Source organism: Artemia franciscana, chromosome 4 (genome assembly GCF_032884065.1).
Source record: "Artemia franciscana chromosome 4, ASM3288406v1, whole genome shotgun sequence".
Taxonomy (NCBI): Eukaryota; Metazoa; Arthropoda; class Branchiopoda; order Anostraca; family Artemiidae; genus Artemia; species Artemia franciscana.
In genome coordinates this window covers 51,913,946-51,929,812 of record NC_088866.1, presented here as the reverse complement: position 1 = coordinate 51,929,812, position 15,867 = coordinate 51,913,946, and the positions used below count along the sequence as shown (strand labels likewise).

The 15,867-nt window shown below is 33.6% G+C and overlaps 1 protein-coding gene across 2 annotated transcripts in view; it reads left to right on the top strand.

The window, feature by feature from the left end:
* The first annotated feature begins 206 nt into the window (after positions 1-206).
* Positions 207-15,867, top strand: part of LOC136026566 (WD and tetratricopeptide repeats protein 1-like) — a 54,566-nt gene continuing 38,905 nt past the window's right edge. For both annotated transcript variants that reach the window (XM_065703258.1, XM_065703259.1), the window contains exons 1-5: positions 207-321; positions 6,031-6,161; positions 7,561-7,672; positions 10,265-10,452; positions 13,299-13,500. In XM_065703258.1, the coding sequence (XP_065559330.1) occupies positions 268-321; positions 6,031-6,161; positions 7,561-7,672; positions 10,265-10,452; positions 13,299-13,500 (687 nt within the window). In that variant the 5' untranslated portion in view covers positions 207-267. The remainder of the gene's footprint in view (positions 322-6,030; positions 6,162-7,560; positions 7,673-10,264; positions 10,453-13,298; positions 13,501-15,867) is intronic.

Genomic DNA, 15,867 nt, shown 5'->3' with positions numbered 1-15,867 from the left:
GTGAAGACCGGACTTAAGACTCCAAAACATATTTTAAAATCTACTTTGTTTTGCTTCTCTATTAATGACATTTTAACCACCAATACAACTGGTATATGAGACAAAGCAGCTGTTTAAAACCTCCTGATTTTTTCCCCAACTAAAAAAAGTCCCGATAATCTCCCGACTTTTTTTGAGTAGTTACTGATTTTCAGAAAAAACTGGAAACACTGGCAGTAAGAGGTTTTAAACAGATTGACCTTGGTTGAAGCTGACAGCATATTAATAATGAGACATAGAAAAATAAGCCTTTTAAACAGTGTCATTAGCCAAGAAAAGGGGGTAATTTTAATTAATATTCATCCATTTTCTTGGTACAGTGTTCCTTAGATTTCTTAACAAAGGAAGGGGTGGGCCTAGTTTTAGTTAATGGGCCAGCCTATTTGCTCTGTATATACTCTTTTTGAAGTTCACATAAGCTGATATTTGGCAAAACTCTAGTTTATCCAATTTTTACTATCTTGGAAAGGGGCTGGGCTTGGAAAATGAAACTTTCAGTTAATGGATTCAAGGCCAAAAACCTAGGCTTCTCTGGAAAAGTATTGCCAAGCTTTCATGTTTACCCTCTTCCAATTTCCATGCCTTAGAAATTTGCCTACTTGACTAGTGACCTATTTACTTTTTAGAATTTTTACTTTAATTTTCAGCTATCAGTTTCTTTTTATCTGGTTTTAGTTCTGAAGATGCAATTTTTGTTAGCCTATTTGAGTAGAATTTTATTCTATATCAATAAGTTTTTTTCAGACAGTACTTTAGTCTGTAGATCCATCCCTGAAAGTTTCATACCCCTTTCCAAGATAGCCAAAAGTAGAATTTTACCAAGCTATGAAGCTGAAAACAGTTTTCTTGAACTTCATTAAGCAGAAGATCTGTTCTGCAAGGGTTCACTTTCATAACACAAAGATGTTTTCTGGTCACTGCCCTCTAGAGGGAGAAAGTAGAGGTGGGCACTTTGAAAGGTAGATTTATGACAGTTCATATTATTGACTTACCAATATAGTGAACATACTGCACAAGTACTCAATGCCTTATTTATGGTCTTTGCAAATATAGTAATTGCTTCTATTGCAAATTTAAATTTAAGCACTTTTTGAGCTCTTAAAAATGACAAATTTTCAATTAAAGCATGAGTTATTGGTGATTTTCCAACACAATAATACTATGTTTTCTCAGTGCTGTTTTCTTGGCCATTTTTGAAAAAATAATACTACATTTTCTCAATGTCAAAATTATATATAATAAGGTTAGGTTAGGTCAAAAAGTGCTTACATTTAAATTTACAAATAGAAGTGATTAATATATTCATAAAAAGCATAAAAAAAGTCATCAAGGGGTATGTTCACTTTATTGTTAACTCAATAATATTAACTGTCATGATTCTACCATTTGAAACACCTTCCCAGGACATACTTTGGTCCTTAGACCCATACCCAAAAGTTTTGTTTTCCTAACATAACCCCTTTCTAAGTTAGTGAAAAGTAGCTAAACTAGAGTTTTACTAATTATGATTTCATTTTGAAAAAAATAGGGTAAGACAACCAGTACTGGGACACTTTGATCACTCTGCCTATTCTGGGACAGAATCTTTGATTGGGTTACAACATTTCCAATACTGGGACAAAAGACTTTAATCTTGGACACCCGATCTATACATTTATCTGGGTTGCTTCCAAAAAACCTGTTGTCTTTTGTCCCAGTATTGGACATGTTACAATCCAACCAAAGATTCTGTCCCAGAATAGGCAGTTATTGAAGTGTCCCAGTACTGGTCATCTTACCCTACATAATCCTCAGGCTTTGACTTATCATGATCCAATTGAATAAATACTTTTCAAATCTTTAAAAATTCTGTGCTGTAAGTTTATTTTAAGCTGTAAGTATCACTCAAGAGAGCTGGGGGTAAAGTCTAGTAGAGTTGTAAATTTGTACTTTTGTAAAATTTTTGTTGTTGAAAAATTAGCTGTTTTTATATTTTATAGTGTTTTCTTATAGAAAGCTAAACCACTAAAGATTTACCATGTTTTATAGTTGGCCTTTCCAGGAAACATGTTACACAAATAAAAGTAGTACCACTAGACTCTTAATTTTATGTTATTTCAATTATCATTGTTACTTTTCTGAGAGTGTAGGTGTATAAAATCCCCCATCCACCAACAAAGTGTGAACAATCTTTTCATGCCACTTTGTAAGATAAAACATTCCCCCCTTTTTCCATAGATTTGTTTTTACAATAGTAGAGCTATGAAATCTTGGAGCTGGGTTCAAACTCTGGGTCCCATTTTACCAAGCAGAAACCAATCCCACTGAACCACTACAGGTCAAGTTGAGAATTAATATTATGCTCCTTTATTCCCTATCTGATTTGTAAAAAAAAGGTAAAGGTAAAGGATATGGCATTAGACTTCACAGTCCATACTAGCAGTGCTGATCTCCGTTTCTTGGCCCTTCAGCCAGGAAGTGCAATGGGGGTTGGGGGCCAGCCATCCTGTGCTTTTGCACACCCTTCCCCAGATTTCTCCAGGTACCCATTTAGAGCTGGGTTGACTCTGGCTAAGCTTACAGAGTCATGCCACTGACCCCCATCCCAAACTGAAGAATTGGGTACACTGGGATTCTATCCCGTGTCCTCTCAGACAAGGGATCCCAAATCCAGCACACCAACCCACTCGGCCAGGACTGCTCTGATTTGTGATATATAATAAACCTTAACTCTGTAAGGGATCTTAGTCATGAAGAGATATAAGATTAGCATTGAATTAGGAATCATAGTATACTTCTTATTTTGTTGTGGTATGCCTACTTTAACACCCTAGCATACAGACACATTATGCCAGGTAATATTATCTTAAATATCAAGATAGTGAAAACTTTCATAAGGACTAGAATTAGTCACAAGTCATCTTTGTCACACTATACTAGTCACAAGCCACATAGTCATTTGTACTAGTCATAGTTTTGTTTTTGTATGTTTTTACTGCTTTTTTGATCTTGTCCTTCTCTTATCCACCTTTGGTTGACCTTGACAAAGCTTTGTTTTTGACTGCTTTGACACTAGAGCAGAACTCAACATTCATAGAAATTTCTTATTATTGATAAAATTTTTGAAAAATATCCAGAAGCACTTCAGAACTAATGAGATCTGAAAATGGTAGGTTTTTCTCTTATAAACAGCATATTTAATGACTGTTCCTCAAAATCTGGTTCCCCAAAGATTTTACCTCACTGGCACAAGTAAAATTTGCAAGAAGTTTTTAATTGGCAAAATCTGTCAACAGTTGAGAGAAAGACTACACAAACACAAAATTTCAATGGACAAAACTTTGGAGTCCAAAAATACAATTAATGGTCTTAACTCTGTTTTAGCCAGACAATGCTTTTAAATACTAGTACTATTACTACTAATAACTGAGTGCAGAACTAAGTTGCTCCTCCTTCATTCCAATCTGTTCAACCTCTGTCTTTTACCCTCCCAAGAAGTTCCCATTTCCTTTAAATCTTTCCTTAGAACATTCTCCCACCCTATTTGGGGATGACCTGTTTTTCAACTGGCCCACAAGGACAATCTGTTATCCTTCACCTTCAGAATGTGTCCTAACCATTTCATCCTTTCTATAATTTAAGCCCTAGAAAGCAGGACTGAACTACTTTTTTTGTACAGGTTGCTGTTTGATATACAGTTAGTCAATTATATACCTAAAACAATGTGTAGGCAATTTCTCTGGAAAATATCTAGCAAATCCTTCTCTGTTTATCTGAGTCTCCTTGATTCAGAACCATACTTGACCATTGTCATCACTGTAGATTCAAGAATAAGCTTCTTCTTTACCTTCTAAGAAGTCATACCATTAATAGACTCCAAAATGAAAATTTTAAAGTACTTAATAGGAAGATTTGAGTTTGAAACTGGAGAGTTTAAAATTTGACAATGTTGAAAATTGATTGAATAATTTTAAGAAAACAGATTGCAAAGTAGCAGTAGGTGTCTTATGTAGGAAAATTGGAAAAGCAGCAAGGGTTTTCAGCAAAAATACTTTATGCTTGTTGGAAAATAGGAGCATTTTTTGCAAAAAATCTTAGTGATCAATCATAGGAAAATATGAAAAAAACAAGAGAAGTTGAGGAGGTGTTTAAGTAAGAATTACATATTTGTCAAATGTAGGCTATGGATAAGATGCCAAGAATTTAGAAGATATAGCCAGGTAACATGATAGTATTGTATCAGTTGTTTAGAAGTTGAGAGGAAGTAGTCTCTATGGACTTATCTCAGTTAAAGATAGGACAAGGGCCTCAATTACTGATGAGAAGTGCAAAAAATTTCAAAAATCTGTTAAACAATGGAGCATGTGTCATTGATCCTGTTGATATTTAGGAGGTACAGTTTAGAATGTGTGTCATCATGCCAATTATTATGATGAGCCAGATAGCTCTCAAATCTGCCTGAAGATACAACAAAATGTGTAGAAGGGTTTAAAGATAAAGAACATGCTTGCTGACTGCAGAGCCTCAAGCTGCTAACATTAACACATCTTCAACTAAGAGGTAATGACTAACAAGCTGTTCCAATCCAGTGGCAAAGAACTGTTCTTGTCTGCTCAGTCTTCAAGAATTAAAGGTCTTCCAGCAAAGCAGTTCTACAAGAATGCCAGCACTATAATAAAACCCTTTTTCATTCAATTATATCACAAGTCGTTGGAACAATCTGAGAAAGATATCTGCAAGTTCTCCAACCCTTGACAGCTTCAGAGCCAATCTGAACAGCCATTGGGTGACCTAACCAGGACTCGCGCAAGATAGCATTATCAATCAAGACAACAAAATGGGTAGTATATAAAGAAGAGACATGCTTACTGCAGAGCCCCAGGCTACTGACATCAATATACAATCAACAAAGAGGCAATGACCTACAAGCTGTACAAGTCCAACAACAAAGAACTGTTCCAGAATGCTCAGTCTTCAAGAACCAGAGATCATCCAGTAAAGCTATTCTACAAAATACAGGAATAAGGAACCATACCTTAAGCTTTTGGAGCAATCCAAGCAACATTTCTGTGAGTTCACCAACCTTAGACAGCTTCAAAGCCAATCTCAACAATAACTGGGTGACCATACCACAGCTGATGCAATGTGGTACAGCAGATTTCTCATGGCTATAGCATTACTATCTGGCATGCACCAAGTTTATGATATTGTAAGCAAGTATGATTCAAGGTTATCATAAATTTGCAAGGGAGCTAAGAATGAAAACTTTTTAATTGGAAGTGAAGGAGAATTAGTTTTGTGAAAGGTAGTTAGAGATAGAAGTAAAATGACTAAAAAATAGTAAGGTTTGAGGTGCTGATGAATAGGTTTTTGAATATAGTGTTTGTGAAGTTAGACTGAAATTACTGAAAATTATGGATGCAATTTTTTAAAAAGAGAAAGTACATAGTGTTTTTTAGAAAAACTTTAATGAAACCATTTTAAAAAATATGATAAGTGTGGAACAAAAAATATATATTTGGCTCTTTGGGGCTTTTGATAATAATTGTTGGAAATAAATATCTTGTCTCCTCTCCACCCACTAAAAATTGTATTGTAGAAATATTAAATTAATATTTTTTTTTACATAAAATGAAATATAAAATTATCACTCAAGTCCACAGCTGATGTAACATTATGACTGAATGTCCAAATTCAAATTAACTTAATTTTTTTAATTGGGTTAGGTTGGGTTAGATTAGGTTAAATTGAATTTTTTTTTCAAGCATTATTGCACTTTTTGAAAATGTTATGGGAAGAACACTGCTAGAGCTTTCAGACCTTTTGGCAAAGAGAGAGAGAGGCATGCATCAATCTTGGTTATTGTTCAGTTGGGTTACATAAGTTTTAAGTTACTTGTGATTTGTTACTTAAATTCTTGCTAATTTATTTATCAAAAGCTGTTTAAAAATTATAGATTCATGTATATATGTGTGTCTGTGTATATATTTCTCAGATTCATTTACTTTCCAGTTACGTGAGGGTATCCACCAGCACAGCTCAAACCAAGTAACCCCAGAACTGATTGATAGACTTGGCCTAGAAGCTGAACTTGAGGGCCATGAAGGCTGTGTGAATTGTATTGACTGGGACTACACAGGACAGTAGGTATCTCTTTTTGTAAATAACAATTTATAAATAAACATATGGTGGGATATAGACACGTGATAATAAAGACATTTTCATGAGCATAAAGGTGTCTGAAATAGGCAAAAAAGGAATGGAAAATGTGAAGAATAACAACTTTTTCTTGCGTTGGAAAATCCTTCAGCTAGGTTAGTGATACGTCTGGGAATGGGTTTACTATGCAAACTAGGGTTCAGAATGATTTTACCCCCACCTCTTGCAGCTGTTGGGATGATTCATGATATTACTTGTCTAATTTATGATGAAGCAGCACAGTATTATCTGTAATCATAAATATATTATATAGGCTCATCAATTTTATTTGTATAAACTTTCCCTTTATTGTCATGTTTAATCTCACTTTCTGCACTAGGAGCTACTTTCTTTAATTTAATCAAACCACGTAACAGCCAGGTTGTACAACTATATACCAGAAGTGAAGTGGCTTGACCTGTCGTAGTCTTGAACCAAACTGTGTATTTTATTTACCCAAAATATTTTATAGTCCATTTGGATATTTTCTATATTGGATATTCTATAAATACCTCCAAAAATGTTATTTTCCAAAATTCAGGTAGGGGTGCAGAAAAAATAGAGGGTCATATTTTATTTTTTCCTTTTTTATTTCTAATCTGTCTTTTTCTGTTGATTATAAGATTCATTCATTAATAAGAATAATTTATTTCATACAAATGGTAGTAAAAGTCAATAATGTAAACCTAGTATGGAAAATGTGCTTGCAGTGATAATTTAACCAATCACCTCTTCCACACTAGGCCAAGTTTGCAAGTGCTTTATTTTGTGCACTTGTTTTCCTGGTGCAGGGTTTTTTTTTTTTTTTGCGAAGAACATGTAGTCAAGCTGCTCCGCAAATTCGATCCGAAATCTTATGCTCTTCGAGTCAAAATGTAACTACTTACGTACGGGATGATTGCGGAAACTCTATCCTAAGCAGAACATTTTAAAGCCCTTCAACAGCCAAAAGTGCTTCTTTTCCCATACAATATCAACTTTCCAATTTTTCCAAAACAAAATTTTGATTTTTTTCTCTTTTGAATGATTTAATAAATATTAACGTGACAGGGCTAGTGTCCTTGTTTTTTTGTATAAACTTTTGAGCCAGTACCCACGAGACCTTGGGCATCCTAGTTTTCTTGTGATTAATCTTCTATTACTTAACTCACCCAATGTGTTTCCAGAACATAGGTTTTTCTTGTTGGTCTCAAGTACTTTGTAGTGCGTGAGAACCCATAGTACTACCCCCTTTTTTTATCAACTAGCGCTGTATAGTTTACTATGAAGGGCCTATGCTATTGTCGGCCCCCCTTATGTTCAGTTCTATCTCTTTTAACTTAATTTAATGTATTATTTCTACAGATATATTGTAACTGGATCAGATGATCGAACGCTGCTAGTATGGAACCCTCATACAAAAATGAAGATTGCACATCTGAGAACCCAACATGTAAACAACATTTTCTCTGTAAAGGTAAGCTCTGCCAAGGGTATATCCAAATAATTTTGAACTACCAAAAGAATGACGAGTTTACGCACACATGAAAGGGGGGGGGATGGGGGGTTCTACCATCACTCTACTGCTACTAAAAATTCTTACTAAGGGAAATTTGGGACCCCGTGTTGTACATTGAAGATGTCTAGTTGCAACCCTATTCGTCCAAGGAAGACTGTTCTCAGGAAACGCTCATGAAAATACAACGGATTTGTCTAATTAGCCTGCAGTTCCTGACAGATTGTGATTTTGTCTTCTGGCTCATATTTTGCAGAAAGTTTAAATATTCAAAGAGCCTGATGACGACATAGCAGGGATCAGTCGAGATATCGCTTAAAAGAAGAACTGATGCCTGTCTGTTCATAGCTGCAGGCATGTTTGAACACCTCAATCTAATTATGCCGACGACTAACCAAACCACCTGAGGCCATCACAGTCAAAGAGGCCAAAGACCTTACCCCCCCCCCAATATATCCAAAGTATTATTCTTTATGCCTTTCCACGAGGTTCAAAATACCTTCAATTCTTTCTTATGACCTCTTCCAACACTATTCGTGGGCGAACTGCTTTTTACTTACTCCCAGATGGTCGAAAACATGCTATCTTTGGTATTCTATCTTAGTTCATCTGTAATACGCAACCTACCGATGGGGACCTTACTTTTATTATAGCCCTAGAAAATGGAATCAAACCAAATTTTTGAAAATCCTGTTTCGCCCGTGATTATTCAGACGAATGTCTAAATTTATGACTGGACAATTCCTCTGGAGAAAAAAAATAGTATATCTTTTTTATCATTTTAAAGTCCCCATGATTGACCACTGTCATTGTTGCGACTTCCAATATTTAAACGTAATTTGTAAATTTATTTTCCTTCCTATTTCCTATCTATTTATATTCCTATTTATTTGTTTTTGCAGATTCATTTCCTTAAGATCGCATTTCCTAGAGCCTACTGTTTGAAATACGGCCAGTCAGTCGGGTGCCCCCCAAAAAATCTGTAGACAATTTCTCTGGAAAACATCTAGCAAATCTCCCTCTGCTGGAGTGCCCATGCTTCAGAACCATATTTGACCACTGTCATCACTATAGCTTCCAACATTCCAATATTGTTTACCAGAAATATCTTTCTATTCTTCCGAACTTTTTTCAGTTGCGAAAAAAAATCGCCCTGCTTTTTGGCTATTTTACTTTTAACATATTCACTGCATCTTTCATCTTTACTAATAATTTTGCAAATGCAAAGGCCCGTAATTAAAAAGACAAATAAAAATAAACAAATAAAAGAAGCACATAGGAAATCGTTTACTACTATTTTTGTGCATAATATGAAGTAAGAATTATTTTCCTAACATCTTTTCTTCTGAAAAGTGGAACCACTAAATATATTCTAAAATAAACACTGATTAAATTTTGACGATTATCTTTAAATTTGAATTTAAATGTTGAAGAAAATCAACTTTAAAATAAAGATTCAGAATTTTAAATGATTTTCAGAACGGTCGATCTAGAAATTCTAATAAAATTGGAAAAGCGACTTATTTAGTTCTGTTATATTCATAAAAAAAGAGTTGTCATGCCCTGAATTTCATTGTCTTGACCATTATTTATTATTAGATAATAAAAAAAATATTATCAAACCTTAAAATTATTTTTAACTTTCCATAGTTGAAAAAATTAACTTTAAACTAAGAACCTAGATTGTTGAATGATTGCAAAACGGTCTATTTAGAAATCATGATCAAGTTGGAAAAGCAAATGTCAAGAGAAATCATAATGATTCGGTTATGTAATTCTGCTATATTCATAAAAAAAAGAGGTGTCATGCCTTGATTTTCATTGGCCTGACCGTTATTTTTTTCGCGATAATAAAAAAGACTATGATAAAATCTTAATAATAATTTTGAACTTTCCCAAGTTGAAGAAATTAACTTTAAACAAAAGTTTTAGATTGTTAAATGATTGTCAAAACGGTCTATTTAGAAATCATAATCAAATTGGAAAAGCGACTGTCAAATTATCAAGGGAAATCATAGTGATTTCGTTATGTAATTCTGCTGTATTCATAAAAAAGTGTTTTCAACTTGAAAGCTTGTGTATATTCTTTCATCAGTTTTTTTTTAATTCATATATTTTGTCAGTATCCAGGAATACGTATAAAAAGAAGATGAAATCGAGTTTTTACTTTCATTGACACTTATGTTATTTGATTTAATTCAGTTATATTCAATAAGTTAACCTAATTATGTAAATTCATCGCTTAAAAGATATTATTTTTAATTTAATTTTAGTCAATTAATTTAATTTTTGTTAGTTTTAGTCAGTTAAATTTAATTGTATTAATTTTTTTGGCTAAATTCAGTTAAAAGATTTAAGTATTTTAGTTAATTTAATTGTTCTCGATTTCAGTCAATTAATTTAATTTGGTTAATTTTAGTCAGTTGATTTAATTTTTTTAATTTATTCAGCTAAAAGATGCAATCTTTAGCGCCGTTTTAATGATTTTTGGCAGTGTTGTCAACTCGATAAATTTTGTAAATTTATTATGGTAATTCATTTGTTTTTACTCAGTTCATGCCTGAATCTGGGAATAGGATGATTGCTGCAGGGGCTGGAGACAGTAAGATCAGCTTGATTGATGCTGAGAGAAATGAAACAGTGATTGTGTGTTCCTGTCATCTAAGTAGGGTGAAAAAATTGGCAGTTTCCAATGCACACCCTACTATTTTATGGTCTGGTGCTGAAGATGGCACCGTCAGGTAATTTTTTGCTACCTTGTGTTTTTGCATCATTTTGCTTTTACTTTATTTACTTTTATTTTTTTATTAACTTGTTTTCCTTAAGTCATCGACATGTTTATCATACAAATATTTACCAAAATTCGTTAAAGGCATTTTCTCACCACTTTTGAATATTCAATTACTTCGGATTTTTTTCAGTATATGCGCTTCCGGTGAAATTGTAATAATAAAACTTTAAATTTCCCCCACTTGTATTCTTCCCTTATATAAATAAAGCAACACAAATGAATGATTAGACAACGAAAAATGTACAAAAGAAATACTATTATACAAGACTTGAAAGCACAGTGGTAAGGACGCCTGCCTTTGGCCGTGGTTCGAATCTTAAATAAGACATTTTTTTTTAAATAATAGAGCTACAAGAAAGATACCCTGCAAAGAGGATGTAATAAAGGAAATGGAAGGAGTATGAAATCCCCAGCCTCTAACATTAAAGATTTATCAGTAATAATTTCGGTTTATCCTCTCTCGTTTTAAGCTCTATTTATTTTTTATTGTTTTTTGGGGTTTGTGTTAGTTGGAATTTTTCCGTATTGAGCCTATATTTGCCCTACTTCTACGCTCGTTAGACTTGGAACTCAAGATGGAATTCGAAATAAATTTAGTGCTAATTGGAAACCCGGAGGTTATAGTAGTTAGAAATATGAAGTGTATAAACGTTTGCATAAGAACGATAATTTTATTGTAAAAAAATCAGAAAACTGAAAAGTCGAAAAGAATCAATTTAAAAAGGTCGTTTTCAAAATGGACAAAGAAGTAGAAACTAATTTTTCTCTTGACAACGTATGAATATAATTAAAAACAAGGGTCTTATAACGGGTTGGGCTTAACTTGATCTTTTCAACTCTTTTCATCAACTTGTCGGCTTTTTTCATTTGTAACAGGGATCAAGATGAAATCTTCAATTCAGTTCAATTTATTTCTGACCCGTCAACAAAACAAAAGAAGGTTTGTAGCCCTAGTGACAAAGTAAGACTAAAAAAGAAGAAAGAGAAAATAAACAATCAATGAAAAGAGAGATTACAATCAACAAACACAAACATAACTACATGTTATACGAAGAGGGAAGACCACTGGTGGTTGAGTTTTCTAGCGGAGGATTTGAAATCTCCCATTCTCTTATCAATAACGTTTGCAGGCAGAATCAATTTAAATTTTTGTACCAGTAAAGTTCTCTTGTTTCCCAAAAATGTGCGACTTAGATTTAAAATACCATCAGCGTAGGTAAATAATGTTATGTTATGTAAAGCCCAATTCATTTTGCGCCCCTTTGTTTTCACTGAAATTCATAGATTCTCGAGAAAAAACTAGTTTCTATTTTGTCGTCAATTTTGAATTTTTTTTTTTTTAATCTGAAATTTTCAATTCACCTGAACAGTGTGGAAATATAATAATCCTAGAGTCTAATATCCAAATTGGTTGGCTCAAGTAGAACTTATGTAAGAAAATTATATTATGCTTGCTAATGTTAAGTTTCAGAAAGCTTATGCCTACATAAAAAATCTGAATAGATTAAGGTTGAAAAGAAACTTCTAATCCAATGCTGATATCTTTTAAGGTTTATAAAAAAAGGATTGATTATTATAAAATTTCTATATTTGCTAAAAAGAAGAAGAAAAACATCTTGTTGACACCTTTTTGGGAAAAGTATTTTTTTCTGTGTATATTTTTGAAATATGGAGGCTTAGAGTTTGTTGAGGGAAGGGGTATGCACTTGTCTTTCTTTTAAACTACGTTTCAACATTGCTTTGCCTTCAGAGCTGAGTTTAATGGGAAACCCCTAGGTGTGTCGAAGAATCTGTCTAGATGAACGAACGAAGTCAATAACTCCCAGTTGGACAAAAGTGGAATTGTTACAATACCTGCTCATCTATTTTTGTGAATGCAATTTAAGCACTTAGGGTAGAATTATCTACGGGTTTCGGGAGGGGGTCATTCCAGAAAAACGCAAAATAGGCAAAGCTCATGGAAAATATAAGAGTTTTTGTCGAAAATTCTGGATTTAGGGAGGGGGGATACGTGTGCTGCTTTTAAAACTTAACCTTAACTGTCAAAACTGGTTGAGGATTGGACCTGAAGGTCCCAGGGGTAAGTTAAATCTATTTTTTTTGCGTCATCGGTGAATTCTTAGCCATGAATTACATTTAGGATATTCTCATAACATTTCTCATAATGTTCTGAAAATGAATTTAAATTCATAGTATCGCCACCTTCTAACATATCATAAAATGCCAATTACCTGATAAGATTCTAGGCATGTATTCGTTCCACCAATAGAAGAATAGGAAAATCTTTTCCACCAATAAGAGAATGTCTTATCTAACTGCTGCTAAAACTAAAATTATTGCAGTACCAAGCCGCCTGAAAACATAATTATCTGAATTATAGAATAATTATCTGAATCCACTACACATCATCTGGAAAAATGGTTGAAAAATGGATTTACAAGAACTGCATCTATTATTGCTAGATTATTTTATTTTAGACAAACGGATTTACAAGAACTGCACCGATTATTACTAGATTATTTTATTTTAGACAAACGGATTTACAAGAAATGCACAAAGTATTACTAGATTATTTTATTTTAGACAAACGGATTTACAAAAACTGCGCCGATTATTACTAGATTATTTTATTTTTGACAAACGGATTTAAAAGAAATGCACCGATTATTACTAGATTATTTTATTTTAGACAAACGGATTTACAAGAACTGCGCCGGTGGATTACTAGATTATTTTATTTTACACAAACGGATTTACAAGAACTGCATCTATTATTACTAGATTATTTTATTTTAGACAGATGGATTTACGAGAGCCTCACGTTTGTTCTGAAACTACCTCTCAAATTTTGGTCAATTTGTTGATTCATTGCGGTTCAATGTCCGAAATTAAGACGATCGCTTCAAATCCAGTTAGGTCTGAATTACTTGCGGTTGGAGCGGGTGATCCGTATGCAAGACTTTATGATAGAAGAATGATAAATCCGTATACGTGTCAGGTTAGATTTGGGTATTATTTGGTTTTGACCATTTGGGTATAGTTATTAGAGTGTAATTTGGCTTGAGAAAACCCTGGATGAAAATTATTTATCGAAACATTGGGGGTGTTAGATTACATTGCTAGGACCAAAACGGCGTTTGAATTATCATCTCTGTCGACACAACAAAGAGTTAGGCCGTTTTATTTTATTCTTTTTTGAGACGGTAGGTGTTCAATTTGTATTAAATGATACAATTATGAAAAAGAAAAAGTGAGGATATTTCCAACCAGCAAAGAAAGAAGGATAAATATAAAGATACATGAATCTTGACATCCGCGCGATCCTTGACAGTGCAAAAAAGGAAATAAAAAGTCAAATATGTACAAATAAAAGTTCTATACAGAATAAAATTGAAACGAACCTAGCAAAAATAACAAATTAAAATGTTTTAGTTTTTAATGTTTTCTACTATAATTCTCATTTCCAATTTTAATCAACATTGAAACTAGAATAACAATGAAAATTAAGTACGAAGATAGAATTAAAACGAACTGAATTTCACAAATATGAAGTAAAACCAACACATCAAACATAGTTCAAACTTTAAATAAACACATTATATATATATATATATATATACTAGCTGTTTGGGTGGCGCTTCGCGCCACCCCAACACCTAGTTGGTGGGGCGCTTCGTGCCCCCCCCCAAGCCCCCCCGCGCGCGTAAGTCGTTACGCGCCATATTAGTTACGCGCCATTGTAGTTGTGTCCCTGTGTCCCACCTGTGAATAGAGATAGATATAAATATATGTTTTTAACTACGTAAAACATGCGAATATACAACATTCTTCGCTGTCCCATTGTCTGTGCATATAAATAGATTGTCAGGTTTACTGACTCTTGAACATGCAACATGTAATTGTCCATGGGAAAAACAATCCGTATTCAGATCTATACCTCATTATTCTAATGATGTGTCCCTGTGTCCCGGTCGTCATTTATATTCCCTGTGTCCCGGTCGTCATTTGTGTCCCGGTGTCCCAGTTTGTAATTTCTCTTTGAGTGTCCTGGTCGTCATTTATATTCCCTGTGTCCCGGTGTCCCGGTCGTCATTTGTGTCCCGGTGTCCCGGTCTGTAATTTCTATTCGAACAATCCATGTGTCCCGGTCGTCATTTATATATCCCGCCTGTGCCCCCGGCGTCCCCATTGTAGGTTCTTCAGTCATTTTACAATTAAACATTCTTCCGTGAACAAATGTCTTAAATACCGTTAATGACGTCACCGTCAAAGCAAAAATGACGACAACTAATTTCATGACGTCAGACGACACAGAAACATGACGTCACCTGATCCACAGACAGACAGACAGACAACTTATTTTTATATATATAGATATATATATATATATATATATATATATATATATATATATATATATATATATATATATATATATGTATATATATATATATATATATATATATATATATATATATATATGTTATCAAATTTATTACCTCGTCGGTAAATTTACCCTGAATCTATCGTCGTTAAGCTCGAAAATTAGCTAATTAATTTTGAGCTTAAGATTTAAAAAATTGGTCAAAAGAAAATAGGACTTGTTGTTTTCTTCATTTAGGAAGTAACTGTAGACAGCTTTAGTATTTTACAATTTTGCATCATATTTTTTTCCTTATTCTAAAGTTTCAAAGTGCTGTAATAATTTTAATTTTATTTTTGAGGATTGAATCTTAAAATTTCGCAGCTAATCATGTTTTCTCAAATTTTTGTTAGTCATTTGTTAGTGAACATTAATCAAACAGTTCGTGGTAACGAACTGTAAAAAACGGAAATTTGATTCAAATAGTTATGTCAAAAGTATTGTATTTTGATGCTTCTTTTAAATGTACAAGTTTCATCAAATTTAGTCTTACCCATCAAAAGTTCTAGTCTGAGAAAACCTGCCTTATTTTAGAAAATTGGGGGGAAACAACCCCTAAAAGTGAAAAAATCTTAGCGAAAATATTACCATCAGACTTAGCGTATCAGAAAACCCTACTACAGAAGTTTCATGCTCCTAAATACAAAAATGTGGAATTTTGTATTTTTTTTTGCCAAAAGACAGATCACGGATGTCTGATTTTTTTCAGGGTGCTTGTATCGACCCAGTGGTCCTAGAATGTCGTGAGAGGGCTCATTTGACGGAAATTAAAAAGTTCTAGTGCCCTTTTTAAGTGACAAAAATTGGAGGGCACCAAGACCCCCTCCCACGCTCATTTCGCCTGATCAAAATTTTGAGAAAACCATTTTGTTCAGCATAGTTGAAAAACCTAATAACTGTTTCTTTGGAGACGACTTAATCACCCAAAGTCCCCGGGAGAGG